The sequence below is a fragment of the Carassius carassius genome, chromosome 14, assembly GCF_963082965.1.
Source record: "Carassius carassius chromosome 14, fCarCar2.1, whole genome shotgun sequence".
Classification (NCBI taxonomy): Eukaryota; Metazoa; Chordata; class Actinopteri; order Cypriniformes; family Cyprinidae; genus Carassius; species Carassius carassius.
In genome coordinates, this window is record NC_081768.1 from 29,093,112 (window position 1) to 29,120,116 (window position 27,005).

General features: G+C 37.5%; 1 protein-coding gene across 1 annotated transcript in view; it reads left to right on the forward strand.

The window, feature by feature from the left end:
• The first annotated feature begins 1,782 nt into the window (after positions 1-1,782).
• lrrc1 (leucine rich repeat containing 1) overlaps positions 1,783-27,005 on the forward strand; it is a 50,248-nt gene continuing 25,025 nt past the window's right edge. The window contains exons 1-6 of the mRNA XM_059566818.1: positions 1,783-2,299; positions 18,069-18,186; positions 21,343-21,421; positions 22,546-22,635; positions 25,942-25,998; positions 26,107-26,170. Coding sequence (XP_059422801.1) covers positions 2,141-2,299; positions 18,069-18,186; positions 21,343-21,421; positions 22,546-22,635; positions 25,942-25,998; positions 26,107-26,170 — 567 coding nt within the window. The 5' untranslated portion in view covers positions 1,783-2,140. The remainder of the gene's footprint in view (positions 2,300-18,068; positions 18,187-21,342; positions 21,422-22,545; positions 22,636-25,941; positions 25,999-26,106; positions 26,171-27,005) is intronic.

Here is a 27,005-nt window from a genome sequence, read left to right on the forward strand (position 1 = left end):
CACAGGGTATAATGGATTCTCTTCATGAAACCATATATGCTAATTAAGAACCTTTTGTTTGGTGCAAAAAAAATATATATGAGCCCTTACACTTTCAAGGATTATACTGTAATTCAACACAATCCCATCACTAAATATACACTCGCACTATAGCAACATGTTCAATTACTTTCTTAAACACAAAAGCCCAAACTCAGTATCTGCACACACAGCTCTTAAAAAAACACTACTCCGTGCGTGTGTATAAGCTGCAGGCAGGACATGTAGGATGTACCTTAATAAATCCAGTGGAAGTGCAAGTTTTTTTTCTTTTTGTAGATCATTTGGATGTGACCACATCATTTCAGCTGAAATAGTTTGAATGACAGATCCTTACTGTGTGTATTGCCTCAGGAAGTGTTACTTGTTAATATTAATTTCACTTGCATCCATTGGCAGGTGGGAAATAATGGCTCAGGGAGATATGCACGGGGATGTTTTCAGACCGTCTGTATTTCAAACTCCTATAGTTCAAAAATGTATCTAAACTTACAATATTCTATGGTGATTTTAGAATGGCTGTTGGGTAAAAACAATAGATAAAATTCTTTGCCAATTGTTTTGAGGTTCATAATTTCTTTGCTGTTTAAATTGTGCTGAAAGCCTGTTGTTGCATGTTGTCAGAAAAGGGCTAAGTGTTCAGTTAACCGTATGATTGATTTTTCCTCAGCAGAAAAGCTTTTGTTTTCTTTTTAATAGTCGATGCTTGAAATTTTTATGAAAGTGTCTTCTGACGTGTCACTGAAAGAATACCTGAAAAAACACTGACCTGTGTGCAATATCATCTTTTAAACAACAACAGAAACACAAAATGCATTTGACTGTGACCTAACTGTGTAGGATGTGTGTTGTGAACACAGCAGCAGGTTTCGAGCCGTCAGCTGTCATCATTTCATTTCTCAGCTCTGTTCAGACTCTCGTAGTGTGAAGAAGCATTTACTAAATTGCAAGCAAATTCTTCTTTACTATAGCAGTTTACAAGTTATATCCTCTGAGGGAACTAAATTAATTTGTGCCATTTTTAAATCTGAGATGAAAATATTTTATGGTCTTCTGCGCTGTTGTAATTTATGGTATCAATAATGTTATAATCCTCAGGTCTCAATTGAACCCACTTATGTAATAACCTCACACGTGAAGTACAACCTTGTAAAATCATTGTCCAGATAACATAAAAAAGGGAGTGGTATAGTTAACACGTTTTTTCCTGTAGGAATCCATTTAATTTATCATTTTGTTTTATTATAGGTCATGCATGTTCATGATTACATTCCAAACTATTGTTATTATTATTACTATTATTATTAGCTTAATACTAATGACAAACTCTGATAAAATATGTTTAAAAACTTGACCACATTTCAAAACACGAAAAAAGTTCAACAATACAACACAGTTGTGAATCTGCCAGTTTTATCTTTTTCATTTAAAAATCAATGCCAGGCTTTCATTTAAACCTGATAAAAAAAAATTATATATGTTTTATTTTTTTATGAGTGTAAAACAAATAAAAGCTATGATGTAATTGAATAAGAAATATATAAAATCGGGTTGATGTTCAATAAACAGATTTGTGACTGGACATTCTGATGTAATATATGGACAGATATGAAACCGAATAAACTTGTTGAATGTCACATAACTGTTCAAGGTCGACAGGTGTGTTAGGGGAAGTGTAGTTTGTGTCGTGTGCACGCGCAGGGAGGGAGGGAGAGAGAGATAGAAAAAGGGAGGAGCCGCTGGGATTCGTGACGTCAGTCTGGAATGAGGGAGTGAATGTTCCGGGATAAGGAAAACGCTAAATAAACGCCACTAAACAGGCATGAAACCGCTTACAAAGAGTGATATGGTACACTTAACAGCCTCTCAGTAAAGATGTCGCGAGAAAGGTGAAAAAGCGGAAGGAAAACTCCGGGGATCAAAGCAGAAGTGGAGCGCGACGATTTTATTCCATGTTTCAGTCGCGTCGGAGATCTATGCGACACTAGTTGCGCTCTTTCACCGTTCCTAGTTTCTCCAGCTCATCTGTTTGAGTTTGGATTGCTGTAGCAACTTTTCCAAGCAGTAGGGATCTATCTAGGGCTAGGATCAGCCTCCCGTGATGTTTAACTGTATCCCCCTGTGGCGGTGCAGCCGTCACATCGAGTCGGTCGATAAGCGCCACTGCTCGCTGCTCTTCGTCCCGGAGGAGATCTATCGCTACAGAGCGAGTCTGGAAGAGCTTTTACTGGACGCCAACCAGCTCCGGGATTTGCCCAAGGTAAGAAGACGCCAACCTGTGCTGGGACCATTGTTGCTCGGAAACTCTGTTCACTAACGGATGAATGAGAAGCATTTGTGTGCTGCGTCTCAAACCCTAATCCGCCGTCTGCTTGTTGAGCATTGCGCGCGCTGAGCGGAGAGACGCGCAACAGTTCGGGACACATGCCCCGTCCGCAGCAGCTCTGAGCATCACTGGGCCTCCTCGCAGGCGCTTCGGAAGTCACTTAACATTTGTAGGTGTCAGACATCTATTCTGAGTCCGCATCAGTTTTGGCAAGAGGTGTTGCAAATCAGCATCAGTTTTGGCCATCGTAACCACAGTGAGGCAGTCAGTGTCATTATGCACACTTCCAGTCAGCAGCATTTTTGGGTGAAAAAATATAGGTGAAATTGGGTTCCTCTAGCATGATGGGCATGACAAGAGTTTAGTGCTGGCAAACTATTTGTTTACATGAAACGTGTGTGTGTGTACTGTGTATATTTATTTATTATGCAAATATAAGTACACACACACACATGCATGTGTATATTTAAGTTATGTTTATAAAAATATTTATATGTAATGTAAGTTATGAGTATAATTATATAGTCTGCATGTAAATATTTTCAAAATGTATACTGTGTATTATAAATACACACACACACACATTATGTAAACAAAAACTTTTATTTTGGATGTGATTAGACGCGATTAATTGTTTGACAGCAATCAAAATAGTTTTTTTGTCTATGTAGGCCGAGCTGTACAGAAACGCTCTTATAATGCCAGAATGCCATGTTATATGTAGCAGTGACTGCCAAAAATGCATTCTAGTTCGGTAGCTCACTAGGATTTGAAACACAACCGCTGTCATTGTTTGTGCACACAGCAGAGAACACTAGAACTCAGCAAAATGTGGTTGAGAAAAACACTGTGACCGTCAGCTCTCGCTCCATTACACAATGTGGTTCAAACCTGAAAGAAATGATCCATGAACTGAACGCTTAACCCTAGGTGATCCAGAGTAACTTCTAAATAATCCGGACAAATGCGTCCTGCATTAGTATGCAGTATGACATGAATGGGCTGCATCGGAGAGCATCTGATGGGTGGAGAGGTTCAGGTTCATGCTGCTTTAACTGTGATGCTTTGCTGACACACAGGACATCTTCCTCTGCCTCACGCTGCAGTGCATCAATTTAAAAAGCTTTTCCCTCTTATGTGTGTATGAGATTACTGTTGTCCTTGTGTAGTCTTTACCACTGAACCATAGAAGAACTCTCTGAGAGCAGAGCCGTGGAGGGCTTTCTAACGTTTGTAAAGAGCACACGTGTGCTTTGCTCCCGATGCGTGTGCAGCAGTAGATCCTGCATGCAGCGCTGATACACTGACCAGCAGCGAGTAATGAATCAACTCTTCCAGATCAGTGATCGATTACAGTGCTGTGCCTAAGACCTATTCTATCTTCTCTGTGTGGGATAATCCTATTGAGTGTCTTTGAAATCAGACGAGTCCTTGAGCAGGTTTCATCTTTAAACTTAATGTCACGTGTGACCATTATAAATGCTCTATTTGATCAATTTTGTGAATAGCTACTGTGGAGAGAATGAACCATTATATTCATAATTCAATTGAAAAAATCTTTGCTGGGAAAATAAAAAAGTTATTAAAGTAAATTGGCCACTTAACGGGCTTTCTCTTTAAGGGCTGAGTGGTTGAGCGCAGTGCAATCCGGTTTTTAACCATGTATTGTAAGAAGTTGTTAACTTTCGAATTCAGTTATTCATGTCGGAGCATGTTCATCTTGATTTTCTTTTAACTTTTAACAGAAACCGTTTAGTGCACAAGTTCATAGAAATTCTGTCTACATTTACTTTCATGTTGTTCACAAAAGAAGGAACTTTGAATAATGTTCTGGCTGTTCTTTTACATGCATAAAATAAATGTAGCTTTCACTGAGGCAAGAAGATTTTAGACTCCATGAAATATAAGACGTGGTCTACACAAGGCTGGATCCCAATTCTTCTAAAGGTGCACAATAGTTTTTTATGAGGAACAGTGATAAGTACAGATTGGGGTGGGCGATGGGGGGAAATGTATTGATCACAATCTGTGATTTATTTATTTATTTATTTATTTTAAGATACTTTTACAAGTTATGAGCAGAAGAGGAAAAATCACTTCCCCATTTAAAAAATAAAGAAAAAAGAGTGACATCATTTAGGCCAACATGTTATAGCAATATCCAATTGGTTAATGAATCATTAATTTCAGAGTTGGATCTACTTTGTCTACTTCACAAAAGTTATTCTGGATCCAGTTCACTGCACTGACTCAATGACTTGACCTCACCGAGAGGGAGATGTTCTTTTCAAAATCATGTATCTAAGTCAATATAGGTATATATTTGTGACCAGAACAAAACGCCTGATTGCTCCGAATCGTTGCAATTCCTGTAAAATGTGCAGCTTGACATCTTGGTTTGTGGAATCCAGACTTCTGCTGTTTGTTGCCAGGGAAGTCATTGAAGAAGGGCATTTGTTTTGAGAGCAACCAATAAGATTCTGTAGCATAGCTACATTGTGTTTTTAAGTATCTGGAGACAAATATAAACCTCCCAGAAGTGTGTACTGAGAGAGAATTTAGTTAAAGGTTGTACTTTTCACTCTCCTTTGGAAGTAGTAGTTTTATTTATAAAGTGCCTTTACATAGCTCAAGGTCACTTTACACAGTGCTGAACTAAAAAAACATTTGCACACCCACATACACAATACATACACACACATAGCCACATTATACAAAATACACATTAAAACGATGGACTGGAGACCTAATGCGACCACGGGGCATAGCCGAGTCAAAAGTGTGCAGTTTAGACTGGGGAAACACACATCTCAAAGCCTGTTTCTTGTCCGTTTGTATGTGAAAGCTCTTATCCTGGAGATTTCCAGGAATCTGAGACTTCTTGTTTGGCCTAAAATGTGAGGAATGCAGTGAGGAGAGTGGATTGTGTCGTGTGTGTGGGAACCAGAGTCAGACGCAGCTTACTAGTCTGCGTCACTGCTCTCTCAGCAAGCTTTGCTAAGCCTTTTTTATGTGAAATAATGGCTAGGAGTGCGATATGCATTACCTGCAGTTGTGTTCTAGTAATCGTGTGAGTTAAAGTTATGATGGCACTCACTTATTAAACAAACAAAAGTCATGGTGCTCTCTTTCACTTGGTGATGTAGCCTGATGTTGCACGAAGAGCTGTTTTTTTTCCCAGAATATCAGCACATTTACAAATTTGTTATTATTATTTGTTTAACTGCCGCGTTAAAATCAGTAAGTTAATATTGTCAGTTATATTGTAAGTTGGCGAAGAAAAGCCTACTGTTTTATGAATAAAATGTATTCAGACATGCTGCTCTTTTCTTGGCAAGTAAATGTGGATTTAGATGAAGATGATTAAGTAAATTAAGTTTTGTTTGGAAATAAGTGCTGATAAACCTCTAATTTGGAGAATTGAGATATTTTAATGATCACATTAGAAATCATAATGTGATTTTTACAGCTCAGATGGACTTTTGAAGTGATTTTGACTAGGGGTGCTCCAATCAGGGTTTTTGAGTCCAATCACAGAAAGCAGTATCTGCCGATCACTGATACCGATCTTTTTTTTAAAGGCGCTCCTGTAATTAGAAGTATTTCTCCAGCATGTGCGTTCAGGTCAGGGTTGCCAGGTTTTCACAACAAATCCTGCGCAGTTGCTTCTCAAAACTAGTCCAAAACTAGACCAATCGCGTTTCCAGGATGTACCCCGATAAAGATTGCGTCCCGGGGTTAAAATATACGTTTTTTGGCAGGGTTTGTCTAGGTAGAATTAACAGGAAGAACAGGTTCAGTGTGTCCGCTCGATAACACTCTCACAGGTTGCTGCTTTCATCAGTCACCTTTTATAAACTATAGATGGCAAAGGAAGTATTTAGATGAGTGTGGTGTGAACTTCCGAATCTGAAGAGCTCTATTGTGTCCCAGACCTGTTGCAGTCTGGGAGGTTTCTGTGTCTATTGTCTAGAGCGTTTTCTCTTCCTGTGCAGCCCTAACGTTTGATTTATTACCATTATTTTTTAAGAAATCTTAATTTATTTCTTTTCACTATTGGAGGATGCCTGTGTCCATGCACACAAATGTCAGAGGGCAGTTGCATTATTGTTTTACTGTAAGACATAACTTCCTCCCTTTTTAGTTTTTGAGGGAACAATTTCTTTTAAATCCCATAATTTATTTTTAAATGTGCATACTATTGGAGGGATATACAATTATTTGCATACAACATTTTTTTTTTCACACTGTAATGTCCAAAATTGATCCTCTTTGTGGTGGCTTCTTCTGTGAGTTACAATGAAGGTCTTCATATGATTTTCCAAATGGTGTTTAAAAAGCTGTGTGAAATGCAATGCATTATTCATTATTTGCATGGAACTCAAAGAGCAGCCGCACAGTTTTTGAAGCCCGTTTCACACCATTCTCTGCTGGCTGTCCAACAGAGTTGTAAAGTTTGCCTGAATAAGCATTTCTTTTATAGTTTTTCTCTTCAGTCTCAGCTTAGTTGCTGGTGGGTGGATTTTTCTGTCAGAAGAATTCTATAGATGTCGTATGGACGCTGAAGCCCTATTTGAACGGTAATTGTTTCTCATGGACGTCTGAAAATAAATTCACATATTACCTCAGTGATCAAACTCGTGGATTCAGATGGCCATTTATTCACCGTAAAGAAATTAGTTGTGTGATCCTGCGAACCCGGTAACGCGCTGCTCACTGGTTTTTATTTTATCTTTGTTGTTATAAATAAGAACCGATGCAAAAAAAAAAATATATAAAAATATATATATTTTATATATAAAAAAAAAAAAAATATATATATATATATATATATATATATATATATATATATATATATATACAGGGGCTGGACTGGGACAAAAAATCGGCCCAGGCATTTTTGCCCAGACCGGCCCACTATATGATCATAAACACCACCCATCTTTGCACGCCCTTAATTATATGCATACCAACTCCTATTCATTAAAACCACTAACACCATGTAATGAGTGAGTATAGGAACGAGTGAGAGTTAACAGATGAAATAAGTCAAAATTATTTATTTATTAATAAAGTTGAACTATACTCCACAGCGGTGAATCCTAAAACAAGCTATAAGCGGCTCTGGCATAGCAATACCAGTGTTTCTTACAGGATTTTTGTTAAAACTATGGTGGTGTGTCCTCGGTCCTTCTAGGGGGGTGAGAAAATTTTGTGCATTTTAATGTTAAATTCATTAATCTGGTGCACTTTGAGAGTTCAAAATTAAAAGCTCCAACCCATATTCAGTGTGCAAATTAAACAAAGAAAAATTCAAACCTCTTTTAGTTACAGTGTCTATTTACATTACACCTATACATAATAATAGTTATAATATTAATCCAATGACAGTAATAGCCATATTTTGTAAAACAAATGCACAAAAAAATAAAGGAAACTTTCTTAATTAGTTGTACCAATTTCTATATTTGAAAGAGATAAGCACATAATCTTTTATTTTGACGCAAACTGCATCAAGCTTTTATTTTGGCGGAAAACATGGTTTACAAACGCCTCTTATTAAATTTCTAGTGAATTGCGGTAATCGTCAACTATGCAGATGTGGAAATAATCTACACTCATGACATTGCCTAAGTGTTTTGAAAGTAGTTATGCTTACCGCAGGCTCTACACTTTCTCATCTCTCTCCTGATCCTCCGTCCTCACTATCATCATCTGCCACAGGAGCTGATGAAGGTCAGAAAACAAATATTTTGACACAGTTTACAGTGTCTGCTTTAAGGGCCTGGTTATATTTTTTCACGCTATTTATCTGCACTAATCGTGCACCTGTCCTGTCCATGCTGCTGGATCCTTCCTCATCTGCACCTCCTGCCACAACACCTTTTTCACTGCGAAAAAGGTCTGTTAATTTGGTGCATTTAGCTGCCTCTTGTGCCAACATTTTTTTCTTTTTCATTCTTATTTTTTCGGCCCCACCCATTTCTTTCTCTTCTTTCCTTCTTTTCGACATTTTTACCGTCTGCCTCTGTTGCATTCACACCATAGAATGTAAAAAAATTATTCACACAAACCCAAACCTAACCAAAAGTAAACTCCTTTGATCGGCGCCTTTGAGCTAATCGGATGTCAGGAAAAACGAGGATCAGTCTAAGTGGGAGGGGCCGCTCGTATACCCCCTCAAGATTGGAAGTATTGGTTTGGCCCGGTCTGTCACACACACACACACACAGACACGAGCATTCTGCTCAGGTTCCGCTGCAGCTGATCGGCCGGCCAGGCCAGGTAGCGTATCATAAAAAAAAAAAAAATAGGTTAATAACTTTTTGACCACCGACCGGTTCGGCCTGAAATGGACCGGCCATTCGCGTATCATATATATATATATATATATATATATATATATATATATATATATATATAAAAACACTTTTTGACCACCGGCCGGTTCGGCCTGAAATGGACCGGCCGTTCGGGATTGTTCCCGGTATTCCCGATTGCCAATCCGCCCCTGTATATATATAATAAAGAAACAAGTGTTTAGTGTATTTCCTTATTTTATTTTACATTTAAACATAAGCATTAAAGTAAGCTACAAAAGCAGTTCAATCAAGAGCAGAGAGTGATTTATTTTCTTTGCGCACAAAAAGTATTCTCGTAGCTTCGTAAAATTACGGTTGAACCCTTGACGTAACATGGACTATTTTACCAATTTCCTTGCAACATTTCTAGACCTGGCTAAACATTGCAGTTGTGTTGACATCTATGGAGGGTCTAAGAGCTCTCGGATTTGATCAAAAATATCTTAATTTATGTTCCGAAGATGAACGAAGTAGGGATGGGCGTTTTCCACAAATATCACATTCGAATATTTGAGCTCACAAAGAACGAATATTCGAATATTCGTTTATTTAAATTAAGTTTAATGAGTCAGACGTTATTTTTCAGCAACATTTGTTTTCGTAATTTTGAACAAGCTTACAATAAGCTTGAACATTACACATCGTGTTTTGTAGCTGAAAACCTTTAACAATGCGTGCAAACAAACAAAAGTACAGATTAAAAGCAAAAAAAAAAAAAAAAAGTGAACAAAGAAAAAACGTAAAGCAGCCTGCAGCAATTAGGCTATTGTACAGAATGTAGCTTACACTTAACTTTTAAACTGTCAGCAAATCTTTTTTGCTTTTTTTCTATTGTTTCAAATGTTCTTGTTAAGAAATACGGGCATGTAAACATGATTGGGGGAAAGTCGGCTCCTTAGTCTGTTAACAATAAGGCCAGCCGCGGAGAAAAGCGCTCTGACGGCACAGAGGTTGACGGGACTAAGAAATAACGGTGTGCTAAGCGAATACGTTTTGTGAAGCGCTTCGGGTTTTCGTTTCACCGCTGAATGGGATCCTCATCTGGTGGAATACATGGCTCCAGCAAGAACTGTTCCCACTCGTCTCGGCTGGACTCTCTGTAATCATCGCTGGAGAACTGGCTCAGCCTTTTCCGACGAGTGGGCATTGCATCTTCTTCATCGTGGCGACTGCATCCACACCACTCACATCAAGAAAAATGTTCTGATAATGTTCAAAAAAGTTTTTTTTCTTACTTCTCTCATGTTTTCATCGAGAAACCTGAGATGTTTGTGCCGAGGGTCTAGGGCAGACGCGAGAAGAGGAGTTTTCACTGCATTCTCCAAGTTAGCGGTGTTTATTCGTTGCTTGAGAGATGCTGCAACAATGTTCTTGGATCACTTTCTGTGATTCTCCACGGCATATGTGAAGTACTGTAGAAGACCGCAGTTCTTTTAGGCGGCGTTCACATATCGCGTCTTTTGCATGCTCAAGTTCGTTATTTCCGATGTAGGTGCGCGGTATGCGCCCTCATAATGGAAGTGATGCGCTCGCGGTGCGACCGTTTTTTCCAGGCGCGTCCGCACTGCATCGAGTTAAAAACATCTCAACTTTCAGAATGCCACAAGCGCACCGCAGGTCATGTGACAAGAACTAAACATTCAGCTTCATCCTTTCCTGTAACATTTCCTGTAATGTTGAAAGCTCAGTCAAGATGAAGGAACAGCTGATCATAGCTGTATATGGATTGCCATTTTGAAATAAATTTAGTAGCAGAGCTACTGAAAGCGATTTTTTTTGTACTGCAAATCCATTTATCCTTTGCTGAAATTTCCGCGTCTTCATGGAGAGAACGCATCGCCTCAGGAGCGCTTCTGCCCGAGCTCTTTGGAAAGAAGGAGAAAGCGGCGCGCATAGCCTTTTCCACGCCTTATTAGGCGTGATATGTGAATGGCCCCTTAATCATTCATTAATTATTTTTTGCTTGCATACACCTTCAAATATGCCGTGGAGAATCACAGAAAGTGACCAAATTAGGTTTTATTGTGAACTTTTTTTTTTTTCTATCGAATAATTAGAGCAGAACGAATATTCGAATGTTCGACTATCCGTGCACACCCCTAGAACGAAGGTCTTATGGGTTTGGAACAACATGAGGGTGAGTAATTTTAAAGGGTTAGTTCAGCCCAAAATGAAAATTAGGCTGCGTTTTATTACGTTTTTTATTACGGTTATTACGTTTTGAATCCGTGACAGGAGGCCTTTGTTCACCCCATGGAGCCGTGTGAGAGACTTTTTTTATGGAAGGGCGATTTTTATTTCACATTAGGGCTCAAACGATTCCTCGAGTAACTCGAGTTACTCGATTACAAAAAATGATCGAGGCAAATTCCTCTGCCTCGAAGCCTCTTTTAATTTATTTTAAATCTCACGTCAGGTTCTTTCGCGATGATTTTTTTAACGTGACACAACGCGTTTACGTCTGCCACAAAGCTGAAGGATACACAAGCGCTGCATCCGAAATCGCATACTGCAAGGAGTCAGCTGTGTTTTGATTTGAGCGCACGGGCAAACGTAAAGAAAACGTCGTGGCGTGTGTACATTGCAAGATAGAGCTGGCATACCACAACTAGGGCCCTATGATTTCCCCGATGCAGAAAACGCAGAGGGAATCTCGGAATCCAGTCATAAAAACGGAATTTACAGTTTACCACGGAATGGCACGGAATTTGCCACATTTTGACTGAATTAATCAAAAATAGGTCATTGCACTTACATCAAATCACGATATGGACTAATATCTGTAAATATTAAGCCGGAACGGTCTATTTATCCCCTTTGTTTACCAAAAAGTTAGGTTAATTTTCAATAATTAAAAGATAAATTAAATGAATGTTTTATGTGTTTAATGTTTAATGTGCATTTCAGAAAATGCTTTATTTAAAACCACAACTGAATGGCACTTAAATGCACTTAATTCATCTGTCAACTTTATTGTCATTGTTCACAGTACAAGTACAGACAGAGAAACAATGGGTAATAATTAAATGTTTATTTTTGATGTATGCATTGCATTCTATGCATTTAAAAAATAAAAATATTTTTTTTCTAAAAAAGGAAACTTAGCTGTTCATTTAAAGAGACCCAGGAGTCTTATTTTCTCTTGCATAATTAATATTACACTTTAATTAAGCAAAAACACATTTTATCCGATTACTCGATTAATCGACGGAATTTTTGGTAGAATACTCCATTACTAAAATATTCGATAGCTACAGCCCTATTTCACATCTTTTGGACTGTAGCAATGCAACACCCACTGACTGCAATGATAGAGCTTGAAAGATCAAAGGCAAATTTTTATATAACTCCGACTGGGTTTGTATGAAAGAAGAATGTCATATACAACTATGACTTGAGGGTGAGTAAAACACAGCGCAATTTTAATTTTTGGGTGAACTAACTCTTTAAGACATATCTAGTGTAATGCATGGATCTAATATAATGTTACACATCCAATGTTTTCCCCAACAGTTCCCTAAACGTTCGCTTAAGATATAACAGATTATTTTTGTGTGAATACTTAGATATATTTAGCCTACTGTAAATCTGTGTGTATAATGTATGGGGATCGCACGCTGTTGGATGTGTCTTTATGCGGGATGACAGTAAGTGCGAGAAACGTGTGGAGATAAGGTACTCTTTTCAGAAAAAGTACAAATAAAGATACTTTTAAATGTTTAACTGCTATTTGGAGCATTTGGACCGCTAGACAAAGGCTTAATAAACTAATATTTGGGAAAACATCAAATTCGATCAAAATCGTAATTTGTTTCTTATTTGCAAAATAATTTGCAAAAAAAAAAGTTTCTTATTTGCCTGTAGATCAAAATTAGCCCTTGGTCCTTCTGACTCATTTTGCCAGCACGGGTCACATATGAGATGAATAACAAAATACATTAGTCATATGGTCAAGCTCTAAAAGTCTAAAAATAATCATAGAAAGTAAGGCAACAACTGTTCTAAGGCAAGTTCAGGGAGGACAGAACTTCCTGCAGAGCAGAAATGGTGAAAGATTGCTTGCTTTTGATTTAGTATTTGAAGTGGAGTGGAGGTGCGGTCATGTTAGCAATATTTCAGCAAAATTCAACAGGCAAAAAAGGGTCCATTGTAGTGTTCGGTGATATGCTCAATTGTCATATCGTCAACCCCTGAGATCGATGATATTATCATGTTAATTTATTTAATTATTCATTTGCTTAGTTTCATTGCTGGGAAGTGAACCAGCATGAACATAAGGCTAAAAGCAGTCAAATGTTTTTAATATGACTGAATTTGTATTTAAGATGATAACAATTTAATAGAAACATTGTAAGTTACTAATTAGTTATGCTTACATTTTATCAGTTACTCAAATAGCAGCTACAGAAACGAGCACAGAACATTTACATTACCAAAGAGCATCGTATGAAACACCTCTCACAGAATTCAGTGTCTAACCAAGGAGCTTCCTTTTGGTCAGTGTGGTGAATTTGCTTGGCCAAATTTGTGCTTTTATTCACTATTTGATTTGAAAGTACAACAACTAAACTTTCATCATCTAGAGCATCAGTCAATCAAGCTTTTTTCATTCTAAAATCAATCAAACTCTCATTTGGACCAGGCAAGCGAACGAAGTGTGAAAGCAACTTAAGACACTGCACATTTGTCACTTTTTCATATATATATATATATATATATATATATATATATATATATATATATATATATATATATATATATATATATATCTATCTCAAAAGCATATTTTTTGATAGACCTTTTTTTGGTCTGATTGGATTTTTCCAGTGTGCGGATAATTTCAGCTACCTGTTCGATAATTGTTTTTTTCTTTTTGTTCTACGCACCTGAGATGAGTTAAATTTCATGTTTCTGATTTGTTTGTTTCTGTTGGCTGCAAGAACATATTTGCTTTTTCATTTTACTAGCTTTAAATCTTCAACATCGCTAACTTAACGGATGCATAATAGTGACCCCCAGGCATAGACTAATGCAAACGCAGGGTGACAATCGTCACATCAAATTTTTAGGTCAGCCGTAGTGTTGTCAAGGTATCAAAATTTCAGTATTCAGTACCAATACCAGTGAAAATCCACGGATCTCTGTACCAATTTCGGTACCAAAGCAAAACACAAAAACATGCTAATTAAAGAATTTGACTATACTTTCATTTAATCCAAACGGTGTACATATTTTAATTAAATCGGCTTTTGAATTTTTTAAAGCCAAGAATAACAAATAAGTTATTAAAAAAAGTTATAAAAAAAAAAGACCAGATGCTTTTTTTACTGATACGACACAAACAATGTTAACCATTTGTATATACTCTATTACACACATTTTCTATTTACAGGTCATTTAAAAGCCTCTGGTGTGTAAAAATAGTAAAGATCATCATTGTTTTTTTTTCCCCTAATAAAAGTAAGGTGAGCGTGATTTCACCAAGTACAACATGATCCTGGAACAACATTCCAATCAACCAATCAGAACATAGATATAACTTTTCAGGAAATATCTGTTTTAGGCTTACAATCAGGGTTAGGTGCTTCTACACCCTTGTTAAGCAGCTATCATTTCCCACTGATTTTAGGAATAAATTATGGGTAGGGTTAGGTTTAGGAGTAGGGATTTGGTTAAGTCTATATTTTGGACAATAATGTTGATCCAGGAACATGTCTTGGCAAAATCATGGTGACCTTAAAGTAACAGGAGCATTAAATTGTTAATAAAGAAACTTCTAATGCTCATTGTATTAGCGTTAGCCACGCTTGTGTTAATGATTAACTACTCTAATAAGTGTTTATTTCAATCTGACATTCAAATTAAAATATTTAATAATATTCATAACAGAACAGACTCGTACTCTTTGTTTCTTTTCATACTTTTAAGTTGGCCAAAGACTCATCCACAGACGACTAGTTTTGGGTGCGGAAAAGGACACTTTTACACCTTTTTTTTAAAATTTATTATTATTTAAGTAACGTTAAGCAGCACAACAGTTCATGTTCTGGTCGTTGTCTAATTAGGACCAGAAGTAGATAAATATCATGTGTGCTTTTTAAAACAGTATGCAACAGCAGCCGTAAACTCTGTATATTCATGCAGTGGGCGCATGTCAAAAGAGTAAATCCGATCAGAAGCTTGTGACATAAACGCGCATATCAAGCCGATCACTTTATTTAGCGTTCATGTAAACACCATGTTTGAACTTACTTGCATGAAACTTACTTGCTTGAATTCTTTCATTTGAACTGGTTGTCTGTCTTTAAAGTGTTTTGTTAGTTTTGGTTTGTTTACTCCTTTTGATGTCACCACGTCTCACTGAAGTACTGGGTCTTTTGACAACACTAGTCGGACGTGTGTGTTTTGGTCATATTGTTTTAACCGCTTGAGGTGCAGCTAATGTTCGCGTCCTCTCTGCCTTGTTGGCAAATACTGCTGTTTTTATTTGCTAATGCAGTCAACAAACTAATTACTTTATTATGATATTAAAACGTACTGTAGTGTACAGTAGACATATCATTTTGTTGTCAATATTTTAAATCGGTGTGAAAACAAACAGCAGGAGGCGTCTGTGATTGATTCACCTCTAGAGGCCACTCTTATACTCACTCAGTCCCTCCAGGATTTCACGATTTTTGCAATCGCTGAATTTATGGCAAAATCAAAAACAATTTTCGCAATTGCCACAAATTTTCTGCAGAATTTGTGCTTAGAAGTGTCCCGTGACGTCATAGCAATGCGCATTCAGTCAAAGAAAGGCCTTGCGTTCTCATCATGACCGATTTACAAGAGCTACACTGGATAAACAAACCGAAAGCAGAAAGAAGCCGCGCTACTAGTTTGGGCTGCGCAGACCGTTTATCTGCTCGCGCCGGAGCCGCAACACCGTTATAAACACATCTCGGGGAGATACAGTGAAGAAAGCCGTCAAATTCAGCACAGAATCAATAACATCTCTGTGAAATCTTGTGAGAAGCATTCAAATTCAGCTCAGAATTCTGCTAAAGTTGATATCAGAACAAACACAACCGATGTGAAAACCAGGAATTATACTAGAAATTGGATTTTATATTTGGATTTATTGGTATGGATTTATACCAATAACTGATAGTTCCAGCAATTAACTATCGGTGTTGATTAATCGCACAATCGGTCGACCTTAAGTCATTTAGTGTTATTGTAAAAAAAAATATATATTCTACTATATATTCTATATATATATTCTACTACTGATAAAATGGAATGCTAAGGTCTGATAAGCTGCTGGGCTTATGAATATTAATCACATTGTCTTCACTAGAACTCGTGCTTATAGGAAACGTGGATGGTATTAAGTGAGCGCTAGTTAATGAGGATATTGCTCTTCACATGTTATGTCACTTGGCCACTGCTAAAGGAACCAGCCAGCAGCCTTGGTTCCAACTGGACCGCAAGACATAATGATAATGGTAGACCATTTTACTTTTTTTAGTTTACAGCGAGTGACAATGAAGCTGTACCCACCATGAGTGCTCAGGGTCGTTTGTTAATCATCGTTGGGGCTATATCCAGAGCCAAGCATGCTTTAGAGGATTGCGCTGAACATGCAGGAAGTACAATATAAGCACTGCTGAAGAGATGCTGCAGGCAGGTTGTTTGTTTGCTATGGGCTCTGCTCTCCGTCTGACTGCTCTGATTTATGTGCTGCTTCAAATGCACTTTTTTCCTCATGTCAGTCGTGGTGGTGACAGTGAGAGGTGGGAGGAACTGAACAAGTAGGTCAAGCAGATAGACATGAATAGCTGATTACATCACAGAGAGCCATACACTGAGCTGCTTTTGCCAGGCCACTGGACATTAGTAATTACTAACCTAATAAACTAGTTGAGTTTTTGTTTCTGTGTGAATTGATTGTGGAATATCTGGATGTGGTTCTGTTTGTAGTCCATTTGTGTGGGGTGTTTCTTGTATGTCTTGTGCTTCTAGACCAACACATCAATAATGCTCAAATATGAGTCAGTAGAGCATCAGAATTACCCATAATCCTCTTTAAACACCCTGTTGATTTGCATAGGCTATCTTTGGAATAACATGATAATGTACTATTCTTATCTATCTCTGTAGTATATACTGTACACAATTTTTGTATGCATAGAATAACCCACTGCAGTGGCAAAATATGCATTATACAACAAAGCATACTGTATGGAATCCCACAATGCATAGCGCTGGACTTGACTTCTTCTATGCAAAATTGAGAAAGTGTTATGATCATGTGACAACAATGACAACTTGTTACCTTTTATTACTTAAAAAAAAGAGAAAAGGTTTGTATACTGCAAAATATTTATGTAATAATCTAGTGTCCCTATATGTAAAGGACATTACATTTGTGAACAGCTCAGGAGTTAATTCTCTGAACAATTTTAATGAGGTATACTGATATACAACCAAATCGTTTTGATCCGAGACATTGGCATTTCATAATGGCTAAAATGGTACTTTAGATGCACAATGAGATTGATCTGCTTGTCAGATCACATAATCTACCAGGGCTGCACGATAACGGTTATGATAAATCACAATTATTATACTCAAAATATATAAGTCGAGAGAATGTCAGCATGCAGGGATTGCTCACAGATTTAATCATGTGAAAGAAAACAGAATGGCTGTTTTACACTTCCTGTAGCAAAACTACTAAACTTATACTTCCAGGTTTAACAGCATTTTCATCTCATCAGTGCTTTTATGTAATCTGAAGATGCACATGGTTGCCAGGTTGGTAAGACTGATTAAACATCTGGCAGCTAATGTATGTTGATTTAGGAGACCTGTTCTGACTAGGTGGATTTATTTGTGGAGGCTTGTTAACAATGCAATATAATGCAAATGCCAAAATAAAATGAAGTGTTTTAGGATAAATAACCAGCAGGTAAATATCACAGATGCAAATTAAGAGAAGCATAAATTGTGATCCCAATTAATCTCTGATTTATCCTGCCGTCACATGATCTGTTGAGGTCAAGTCATAAATGTTTTTTTTTTATTATCATTATTTATTGCACAATCAATAATTTGTTGTCATATATGTTCCTATCGAATAAAACATGATCTGCTTAAACTTAGTGCATAAGCTATTGGCATTTCCATCCTGCATTTTTTGTTTTTATTTTTTATTGTATACGGTATGCCTGAATATAAAAATATCATAATTTAATTTCTGTGATTTTATGTCAAATTTCTAGCACTAGTCCTGATTGTGCGCGACTTTTTCAAACTGCAGTAGCAATTAATTGGTGTTTCTTGCTCTGTTGCAGCAATTTTTCAATTTGACTAAGCTGAGGAAACTTGGCCTAAGTGACAATGAGATCCAGCGGCTGCCGGGGGATATAGCCAACTTCAACCAGCTCGTAGAGCTAGACATCTCTCGAAATGGTAAGAAGCTCTTTGCTTTATCAGACCACTGTTTAATTACTGTGCGTGTCTGTGAGAAACTTTGGCCTCCCATGTCTCGCACACTTCCAGCATACGCCCTGCATATTTCAGCAGCTGGGTTTCTGTGCTCACCAATTACTCACAACCTTTCAGCAGCATCCACAGTAATTCCCAGCCTGGATCACAGCGTCTCCACGCCCAAAATTCAGTTCTCGTTCAGCTATTTTTACCATTTTTGATCAAGCGGCAGTTTTAAAACTAGACTTCATGGTTTGCGGTGTCTTGTGATTTTAAATGACCTTTCTGAAAGACCTATTTCAAGAAAAAATATAATTCTACCCCATTTACTCTCCTGCATGTCTTTCTAAACCTGTATTACTTTATTTCTTCTGCTATGCAGCATAGATGATATTTTAAGATTTTTGTCCATACATTTAAAGTCTGTGGGGTTGACTGTTGTTTGGACTGTAGTGTTCCTTTATTTTTTTTATATTGGGTCAGCAAAGCGACGAGGGTGATTTAAATGTCTTGAATTTTCATTATTGGGTGCTCTTTTGTTGATTTTGATTGCTTCCATTGTCCTCATTTGTAAGTCGCTTTGGATAAAAGCGTCTGCTAAATGTAGTGTAATGTATGTAATTTAACTGTCCCTTTTTAAGAATGGTTTGTGCTCTTTGTGCGTTTACACACTGTCTTGCTGTGGAAGGTCCTCACTTCTAAATTGACAATGTATTGTAGTTGAACTCTGATCTCTCTTACGCATAGCACCATTTTTATGGCCGACACATAAATGATTGAAATACTGGCATTGTTCCAAACCCCATAAGCTACCTTGCTGTCTCTGTATCTGAAATGGAACCTGTAAAGATTTACAGCTCTGTTCACAGCCACAAATGCTGCAGTCATGTTCTACAAGTAAACATTTCATTCAGTTTCTCCACAGGGCATTGGTCTCAAACTTGAACAGTTTTGCTCCAACCCTAATCAAGCACACCTGATCCAGCTAATCCAGGTGTGATTTGGAGCTAAAAGCTGTGGCCCTTCAGGAATTGAGTTTGAGACCAATGTCCTATGGAGAAATTGATTTAGAACATTAACTTAACTAAGACCAATCTACTGTGAGCCACGAGGTTATTAATCAGTGGTATATGCTTTTTGTTAAAACCATCAGCCAGCATTACTTTAACTAATTTTTAATGAATCCTGTTTAATAGTGGAATTCCTGGTGGAAAAATTACATTAACCAGAAATGTTCAGCAAACAGACACTCGCGATAAGGAAACTGCAGCAGAAGAACACTTAAGTGACCTGACCACTCCAGTGAAGCAATGCAAATTTCCCTATGCTCTCAGACTGTGTTAGACAACTTCAAATGGCATTGCCTTTTTTAAAAGTCCCTATGGGAAAAATTACCTGGAACCAAGACCTCTTAAAAGTGGGTGAATATACTGTCACGCTCTATAACACTCTTCACTAGAAGGATACGCAACTCACAGCTGGTTCCAGCAGAGTTTTACATTAACATGAAGCTAGGGCTGCACAATATTGGGAAAAAAATTACATTGCGATATAAATTGCGATATGAAATCTAATCATATTTTTTCTTACAAACAAAAATGGGGTGAGCACACTTACATTCTCATTTTAAATGATTTAAACATTGACACCATCGTGGCAATTGATTAATATGCGCGAGGGAGAGAGAGCAAGACAGCACTCGTGTTGTTTGAAGACTCTCTCGCTCTCTCTCACGCGCGCTCGCGCTCTCTCTCTCGCGCTCTCTCTCTCTCTCACGTGCTCTCTCGCTCTATCCATCTCTCTCTCTCTCTCTCTCTCTCGCGCGCTCTCTCACTCTCTCTGCCCTCTCATAACTTTCACTCTATGATGGTTTAGCTGTGCAATTAATCCGCGAATCACATTCGTCAAGGGCCCGGTAGCAGCTGGCCCGTACAGTTAATGAATAACGGATCAACTACGACAGCCTACATCGCACATCCTGCCATGTGACTATCGTGGATTTGTACATCGCGATATCGATGCTTAAACGACACATCGTGCAGCCCTACATGAAGCTTACAACACCCTGCTCTACTAGTATAAAACTGCATAGCACTGTCAGATGTTGAGTAAGATAGGAAATAGTTTTGATTAAAAGATTTTAATTTGTTATTGTGACCTATCAGTAAGCCCCTCCCCTTGAATGCAGATGAGCCATTAGCAGTTGAGTATCGGTTTGAAATCTTTTGGTTTAACGCCATAAAGAAACATTGGAAGATCCAAAGCTTCCATGGGTTTGATGAGGTTTATGCTACAAACAATTGTAAAACGATGTATCCTGAGAGAATGGGCAACTGTATTTATTTTATTCCATTTCGTTAGCCCAAACAAGACTGATTTTTTTTTTCTGGTTGTCATAATCTCATTAAATTACAATTTTCATCTGCTCAAGCAGAACGTTAGTGTCATCTTGTGCTTCAGCAAGGTATCTCTGGCTAAAACTAGCTAACGTAAAGTTTGAGAGTCAATGCTAACGTACAAACATAAATGGTGAACTTTTCTCACGTCATGTTCAGTGTAGGGCCTCTCCATATTAAACTGGATGAATATAAATGAATTGAATCGTACCCTGCGGTACATGAACAGTGAAGATCCTGGATGTTGTCATCTGTTATCATGATGACCGTAACACAAGGTTTCTCCTGCTTGCATTGTGCATTGCAAAATTAATCCCACAATTATTTGTAAAATCTTTCATAGATCCCTCCATGGCATATTTAAGTCCCAGTTGAATGTCCCTCAACAAGAAGTGGTCCTTCTGTGTCCAAAATGGATCAAAAACATCTTGGGACAGCTGTCATTGTAAAACAGTTAGCAACTCTTTGAGTTAGCGACAGTAACTAAGGGCGGTGGGGCTTACCGAAAGCTAATTAGAAGTAGTAATTGAATGCCATCTGGCATGTTTCAGTAAAGAATGCCTGCTCAAAGGAAGGCTTCTTCTTAAAAGCATCCCTGCCCTAATGTTGGAAGTTTACCAGTAATTCCTTAAATGCTGCCGACGGGCAGCTCTCTAGGTTTTGGTAGAAGGCCATTGTTTTGAATATAGCAAGGGTTTTATTGTTGTAAGTGGATTAAATTTGTTTCCTCTTTTTCTCACAGACATAATGGAACTCCCTGAAAGCATTTCATATTGTAAAACCCTCCAAGTAGCAGATTTTAGTGGAAATCCTTTGACAAGGTAATTGTGCACTTCAGCTTCTGTGTGATATTCTGATCCTGTATGATCGCTGACATCTTTTATGAAGCTCAATGTGTGGTGTCTGTTCATTAAAAAAATGCTGGAAAACTATAGTAAGTAAAATATCTATAAAAATGCTACAAGATTTTATGTTATGTTAATTGGAGTACAGTTTTGTTTAGTTTTGCTGTTGTCACCCTAATTGAATAAAAAAATATATTTATATTTTCAGTAACACTTTAGTATAGAAACCAGTTCTCACTATTAATTAGTTGTCTATTAGCATGCCCATTACTAACACATTGGCTGTATATTAGTGTGCATATTCTGCACGATCATATTCTACATCCCTAATCCGATCTAATGCCTGAACTTAACAACTACCACACTAACTATTAATAAGCACCACATTAGGAGTTTGAGGAAAAAGTCCTAGTTACTGCTTTGTTAATAGAGAGAATTGGACCTTAACATAAAGTGTGACCCTAGTTTCTAGTATAATTCTTATCGAATCAATAAGACATTGCATCTGTGCTTAGCTACATTTTTTTAGTAGCTTGTAGTGAAGTTTACTACTTTTTTAAAGAAAATCTTGAGTACTGATCTGTTTTTGACTGCAGTTGTAGAGTAGCTCCTCCAACACTTCATCAGGTTGGTAATAACAGATCCATGGTCATTTTTCTGTGTGCTTCTTGTGGTGTGCGCATTGGAGTCTTAATTGCATGTCTATTACACCACAAATGCGTTGACGGCATCTGTGCGGTTTATTGACAGTATCCTAATAGCTGTGTTGTGCTCGACAGGTCATGCGTTATGCATTAGCTCTGGATCCACTTTGACCCAGTTTGCCGATTTGTTCCCCCAGTTTGCTGGATGTTATAATGCTTGACTGCTTCTGTATTCTCTGGTTATTTTGTAACAAACCACCATATGGTTTGGTTTTAGTTTACTGGCAGAACTTTCTTGTTAGCAATTATTTTAGTTTTGTCCCTATTTTCTACAGTAGTGAGTGATCATGTTTTGTTGGCGTGAGCATGCTCTGTTCTTTCACCTGTCCAGCAGAGGTACTTTATTCTTTTCTGACATTCCCTGTGTGAACTGACTTTTGTTTTGTTTTGTTTCAGATTGCCAGATAGTTTTCCAGATTTACGGAGTTTAACATGCCTTTCCATCAATGACATTTCTTTACAAGCACTTCCAGACAACATTGGAAAGTAAGTGGTGTGCTTCTTTCAGCTGCTGTCCAGTTTTTTTATGTACTCTCTTTTATTAGACCAGATAATCTGGCTCTTTGTTTGCAATGTTTACAGGGATATTTTTGGATATTAAGAGGGTTTGATCTATGATGACATTCTCAGATGATCTCTTGCAATTTGTTTTAGACATTCAGTCTTTGAGATGAACTGACTTTGTTTGCTAGATCCATCCTAGATGTGGCGTCTTCCTTCTCTGTATTGTAGGACACTTATCAGTAGGGCTGTGCAAAAAATCAGTAAAGACGCTCCTGTAATTAGAAGTATATCTCCAGCACGTGAGTTCAGATCAGAGGTGCCAGGTTTTCACAACAAATCCTTCCCAGTTGCTTCTCAAAACTAGTCCGAAACTAGACCAATCGCGTTTCCAGGAGGTTCCCCGATAAAAATTGCTTCACGGGGTTAAAATATAATTTTTTTGGAAGGGTTGCCTTGGTAGAATTTGCATTTTAGGGGCTAAATATCACGTTATTGGTATTGGAGTTGCTTCAAACCATGGATCCGTAGTCTACCGACAACTAACACAAAATCGTTTTCAAAATCGACAAAGAATTGTCTGAGATTTTAACATCGATTTTGTGTAGATTGTCAGTGAATTACGGATCGGTGTAGTAAATCCCAACCAGTGTTGCCAAGTCTGAGGTTGTTTTTCATGTCCGCAGGTCGAAGCGACCCCAATACAAATAACGTGATATTTAGCCCCTAAAATGCAAATTTTTAACAAGGCAACCCTGCTAAAAAACGTATATTTTAACCCCGGGAAGCAATTTTTATCGTGGAACCACCTCGAAGCGCAATTGGGCTAGTTTTGGATAGGGCTGTGCAAAAAATCTAATGCGATTTTCATGCACATCTCACCAGTAAAGACGCTCCTGTAATTAGAAGTATATCTCCAGCACGTGCGTTCAGATCAGGGTTGCCAGGTTTTCACAACAAATCCTGCCTAGTTGCTTCTCAAAACTAGTCCAAAACTAGACCAATCGCGCTTCCAGGAGGTTTCCCGATAAAAATTGCTTCCCGGGGTTAAAATATACGTTTTTTAGCAGGGTTGCCTTGGTAAAAATTCGCATTTAAGGGGCTAAATATCACGTTATTTGTATTGGGGTCGCTTCGATCTGCAGACATGAAAAACAACCTCAGACTTGGCAACACTGGTTGGCATTTACTACACCGAGCCGTAATTCACTGACAATCTACACAAAATCGATGTTAAAATCGCAGGCGATTCTTTGTCGATTTTGAAAACGATTTTGTGTTAGTTGACGGTAGACTACGGCTCTGTGTAGTGACTGCCGCTCCACCTGAACCAGTGTTGCCAAGTCTGCGATTGTTTTTCATATCCGCGGTTTGAAGCTACCCCAATACCAATAACGTGATATTTAGCCCCTACAATGCGAATTTTACCAAGGCAACCCTTCCAAAAATGTATATTTTAACCCCGGGAAGCAATTTTTATCGGGGAACCTCCTGGAAACGCGATTGGTCTAGTTTTGGACTAGGTTTAAGAAGCAACTGGGCAGGATTTGTTGTGAAAACCTGGCAACCCTGATCTGAACGCAGGTGCTGGAGATATACTTCTAATTACAGTAGCGTCTTTACTGGTGAGATGTGCATGAAAATAGCATTCGATTTTTTGCACAGCCCTACTTATCAGTATCTGATAATTATCCCATGACTTACTGACTATTGCTGATATGATAACAGAACTTTTTAAACTTTGTCTAATTTCAGAAAATGTATTCCACTTTTTCAAATTGTTAAAAGCATTTGTGACCCTGCAGCACAAAAGCAGTCATCAGTAGCACAGGTATATTTGAGCTGATATATATATATATATATATATATATATATATATATATATATATATATATATATATATATATATATATATATATATATATATATTTTAGAATGATTTAATTTTACCCTGTGATCTTTTAGCTGACTTTTTTCCTCATTGCCTTCCTCTCAGTAAGCATATTCTATAGTCAGCTCAGTCACGCACATGCATATTAACAAACAATAACATTAATGTGCAGCACTGACACTGTTTCCCCAGACAGTTATTACTGCAGTATTCAAAGGCTTTAGTTTGTGGGATTGAAATACAGCCTCGAACAATAATCCTCTTTTATTTCTCCCCGTTTTCATTTCAGGAGACAAACCTGATTAATGTCTGTGTGACTTTAGCTGTCTCTGTAGCCTTGAGCTCCAGACGTTTGAAAGCATGTTGAACTCTCGTCCCTTCTCTGGGTTGATTACATTCTCGTGGAGTTATAGTGACAGATAGTCCTTGAAATCAAACTGTAGGGGTCAGATAGCCACACGTCATTTCGCACACATCTTAACCTTGTTTTGAATCCGTCTGCTGAGAAATGAGTCCCTTGATTGCTGAAAGTTGTTTTTTAGTAATGTGAGTGGTTTTCTCTCTGAATTACTGGCTTCTGTTCCATTTGAATGAGGAACTCTTGCCCTCCTGCTACATAATTTGGTGTAGTTATTGTTTTTAAAACCATATCAGGTTTTAAATAGCAGAAAGTCCCTAGAAGCCCTGGAATAAGTAAACGGGAATGTCAGTGAGGCTCAGAGCAGTGAGCATGCTCTGGAAGATGGTGATTGCTATCTCAGGATGCGTCTTCAGGGACCTTATCTCAGTGTCACAGAAAACGAGGAGACATTTCTGTGAGGAGTTTGCTTCTGACTCTTAACTTTTGAATGGTAGCGTATATTGGTTTCCAGAAAAATATTAGTCAGTACAACGGTTTTCAACATTTGATGATAATCAGCAAATCAGCATATTAGAATGATTTCTGAAGGATCATGTGACACTGAAGACTGGAGGAATGATGCTGAAAATTCAGCTTTGATCAATTACTGTTTACAATATTCAAATAGAAAATAGTTATTTCACATTATAATATTATAATAACAATATTACTGTATTTTTATTAAATGCAGACTTTTGTGAGTATAAGAGACATTTCAAAAACCTTTAAAGTCTTAATTAGTTCAATGTGTGCTTATGGTTGAGACGTTATTACTTTGTTTTATCTGGATATCCTTTAATGGTCTTTATGTGAAGAAGCTTTGTGTTGTCAATGTTACTCTTAAAATATTGATAACATAATGACAATATGTATAGAGGTCCTATAATGCAAATGAAATTCAGAAAACATATCAGGACAAAACAACCCACTGCTCAAATGTCTAATGATTTACATTTATGCATATACTTAAGATTGTGCATTGTTCTTGTCTTTTATCTAGCCTCTTTAACTTGGTATCACTGGAACTCCGAGAGAACTTGCTGACTTATTTGCCAGAGTAAGTGTACACCTTTACTTGTATTGTGTGTGCGGGTGTGTGCGTGTGTGTGTGTGTACCTAAGGCAAAAGCAAATTGATCTTTTATTTCTTTTTATTTTTCAATCAGGTCTCTGTCTCAACTTCATAAACTTGAAGAACTGGATGTAGGAAGCAATGAACTGTATAATTTGGTAAGTATTAAGATTTTCATGGCACGATCTAAATGGACTAATATGCTAATATGCTTATTTACTTTCAGATATAATAATCAGAACTTTTATACAAAGTTGTATACAAGCATTTAACTTGCACATTTATTTTCTTAAGATATAATCATTTCTGCTATGGTTCATTGTTGAAATGTGATTGTTTAAACTAGGGATGCACGATCATGGCCGATACCGATTTCCGATTTTTCTTTTTTTTTCTTTAAGCAACAAACAAGAAGGAAAGTATACATAAACAAGATGTTTATGTTAAAGGGACTCTTATTTGTGAGTCAGATTTCTGACTTCCTGCTGTCTGTGCCTCATATGTGTAGCCAGAGACAATTGTTCTGCGCACAGATTTCGAAATACTTCCACACAAATTACATGATAGCGAATGATTACAATGTAGTATATGCACGCTGGCGCACTTCCGGAAAAATCGGCCGAGAAAAGACCAAAAATCGGCCGATTGCCGATCGCTTATTTTAAGCAAAAAACGGCCGGTTCCAATCTATGGCCGGTCAACCATCCCTAGTTTAAACCATAGCTGTCATAAGTTTTCATGACAATTTATTTAAACATGAAGTTAGACTTTTTGATAGTCCACTTTAGACTTTCTACTAACTATAAGAAACTTTGCAACTACATGTCAACTAATTCTCATTAATTTGCAGCTACATGTCTACTAACTCTCAGAGTAGACCGTTAGGTTTAGGATTATAAGTTTAAATATACTTTAGCGAGAGATTTGTGCTGTCTTCCTCTCGTATTGTAATAATGAACTCTCCACATTTGCCATTAAAATAACGCCAAAAAA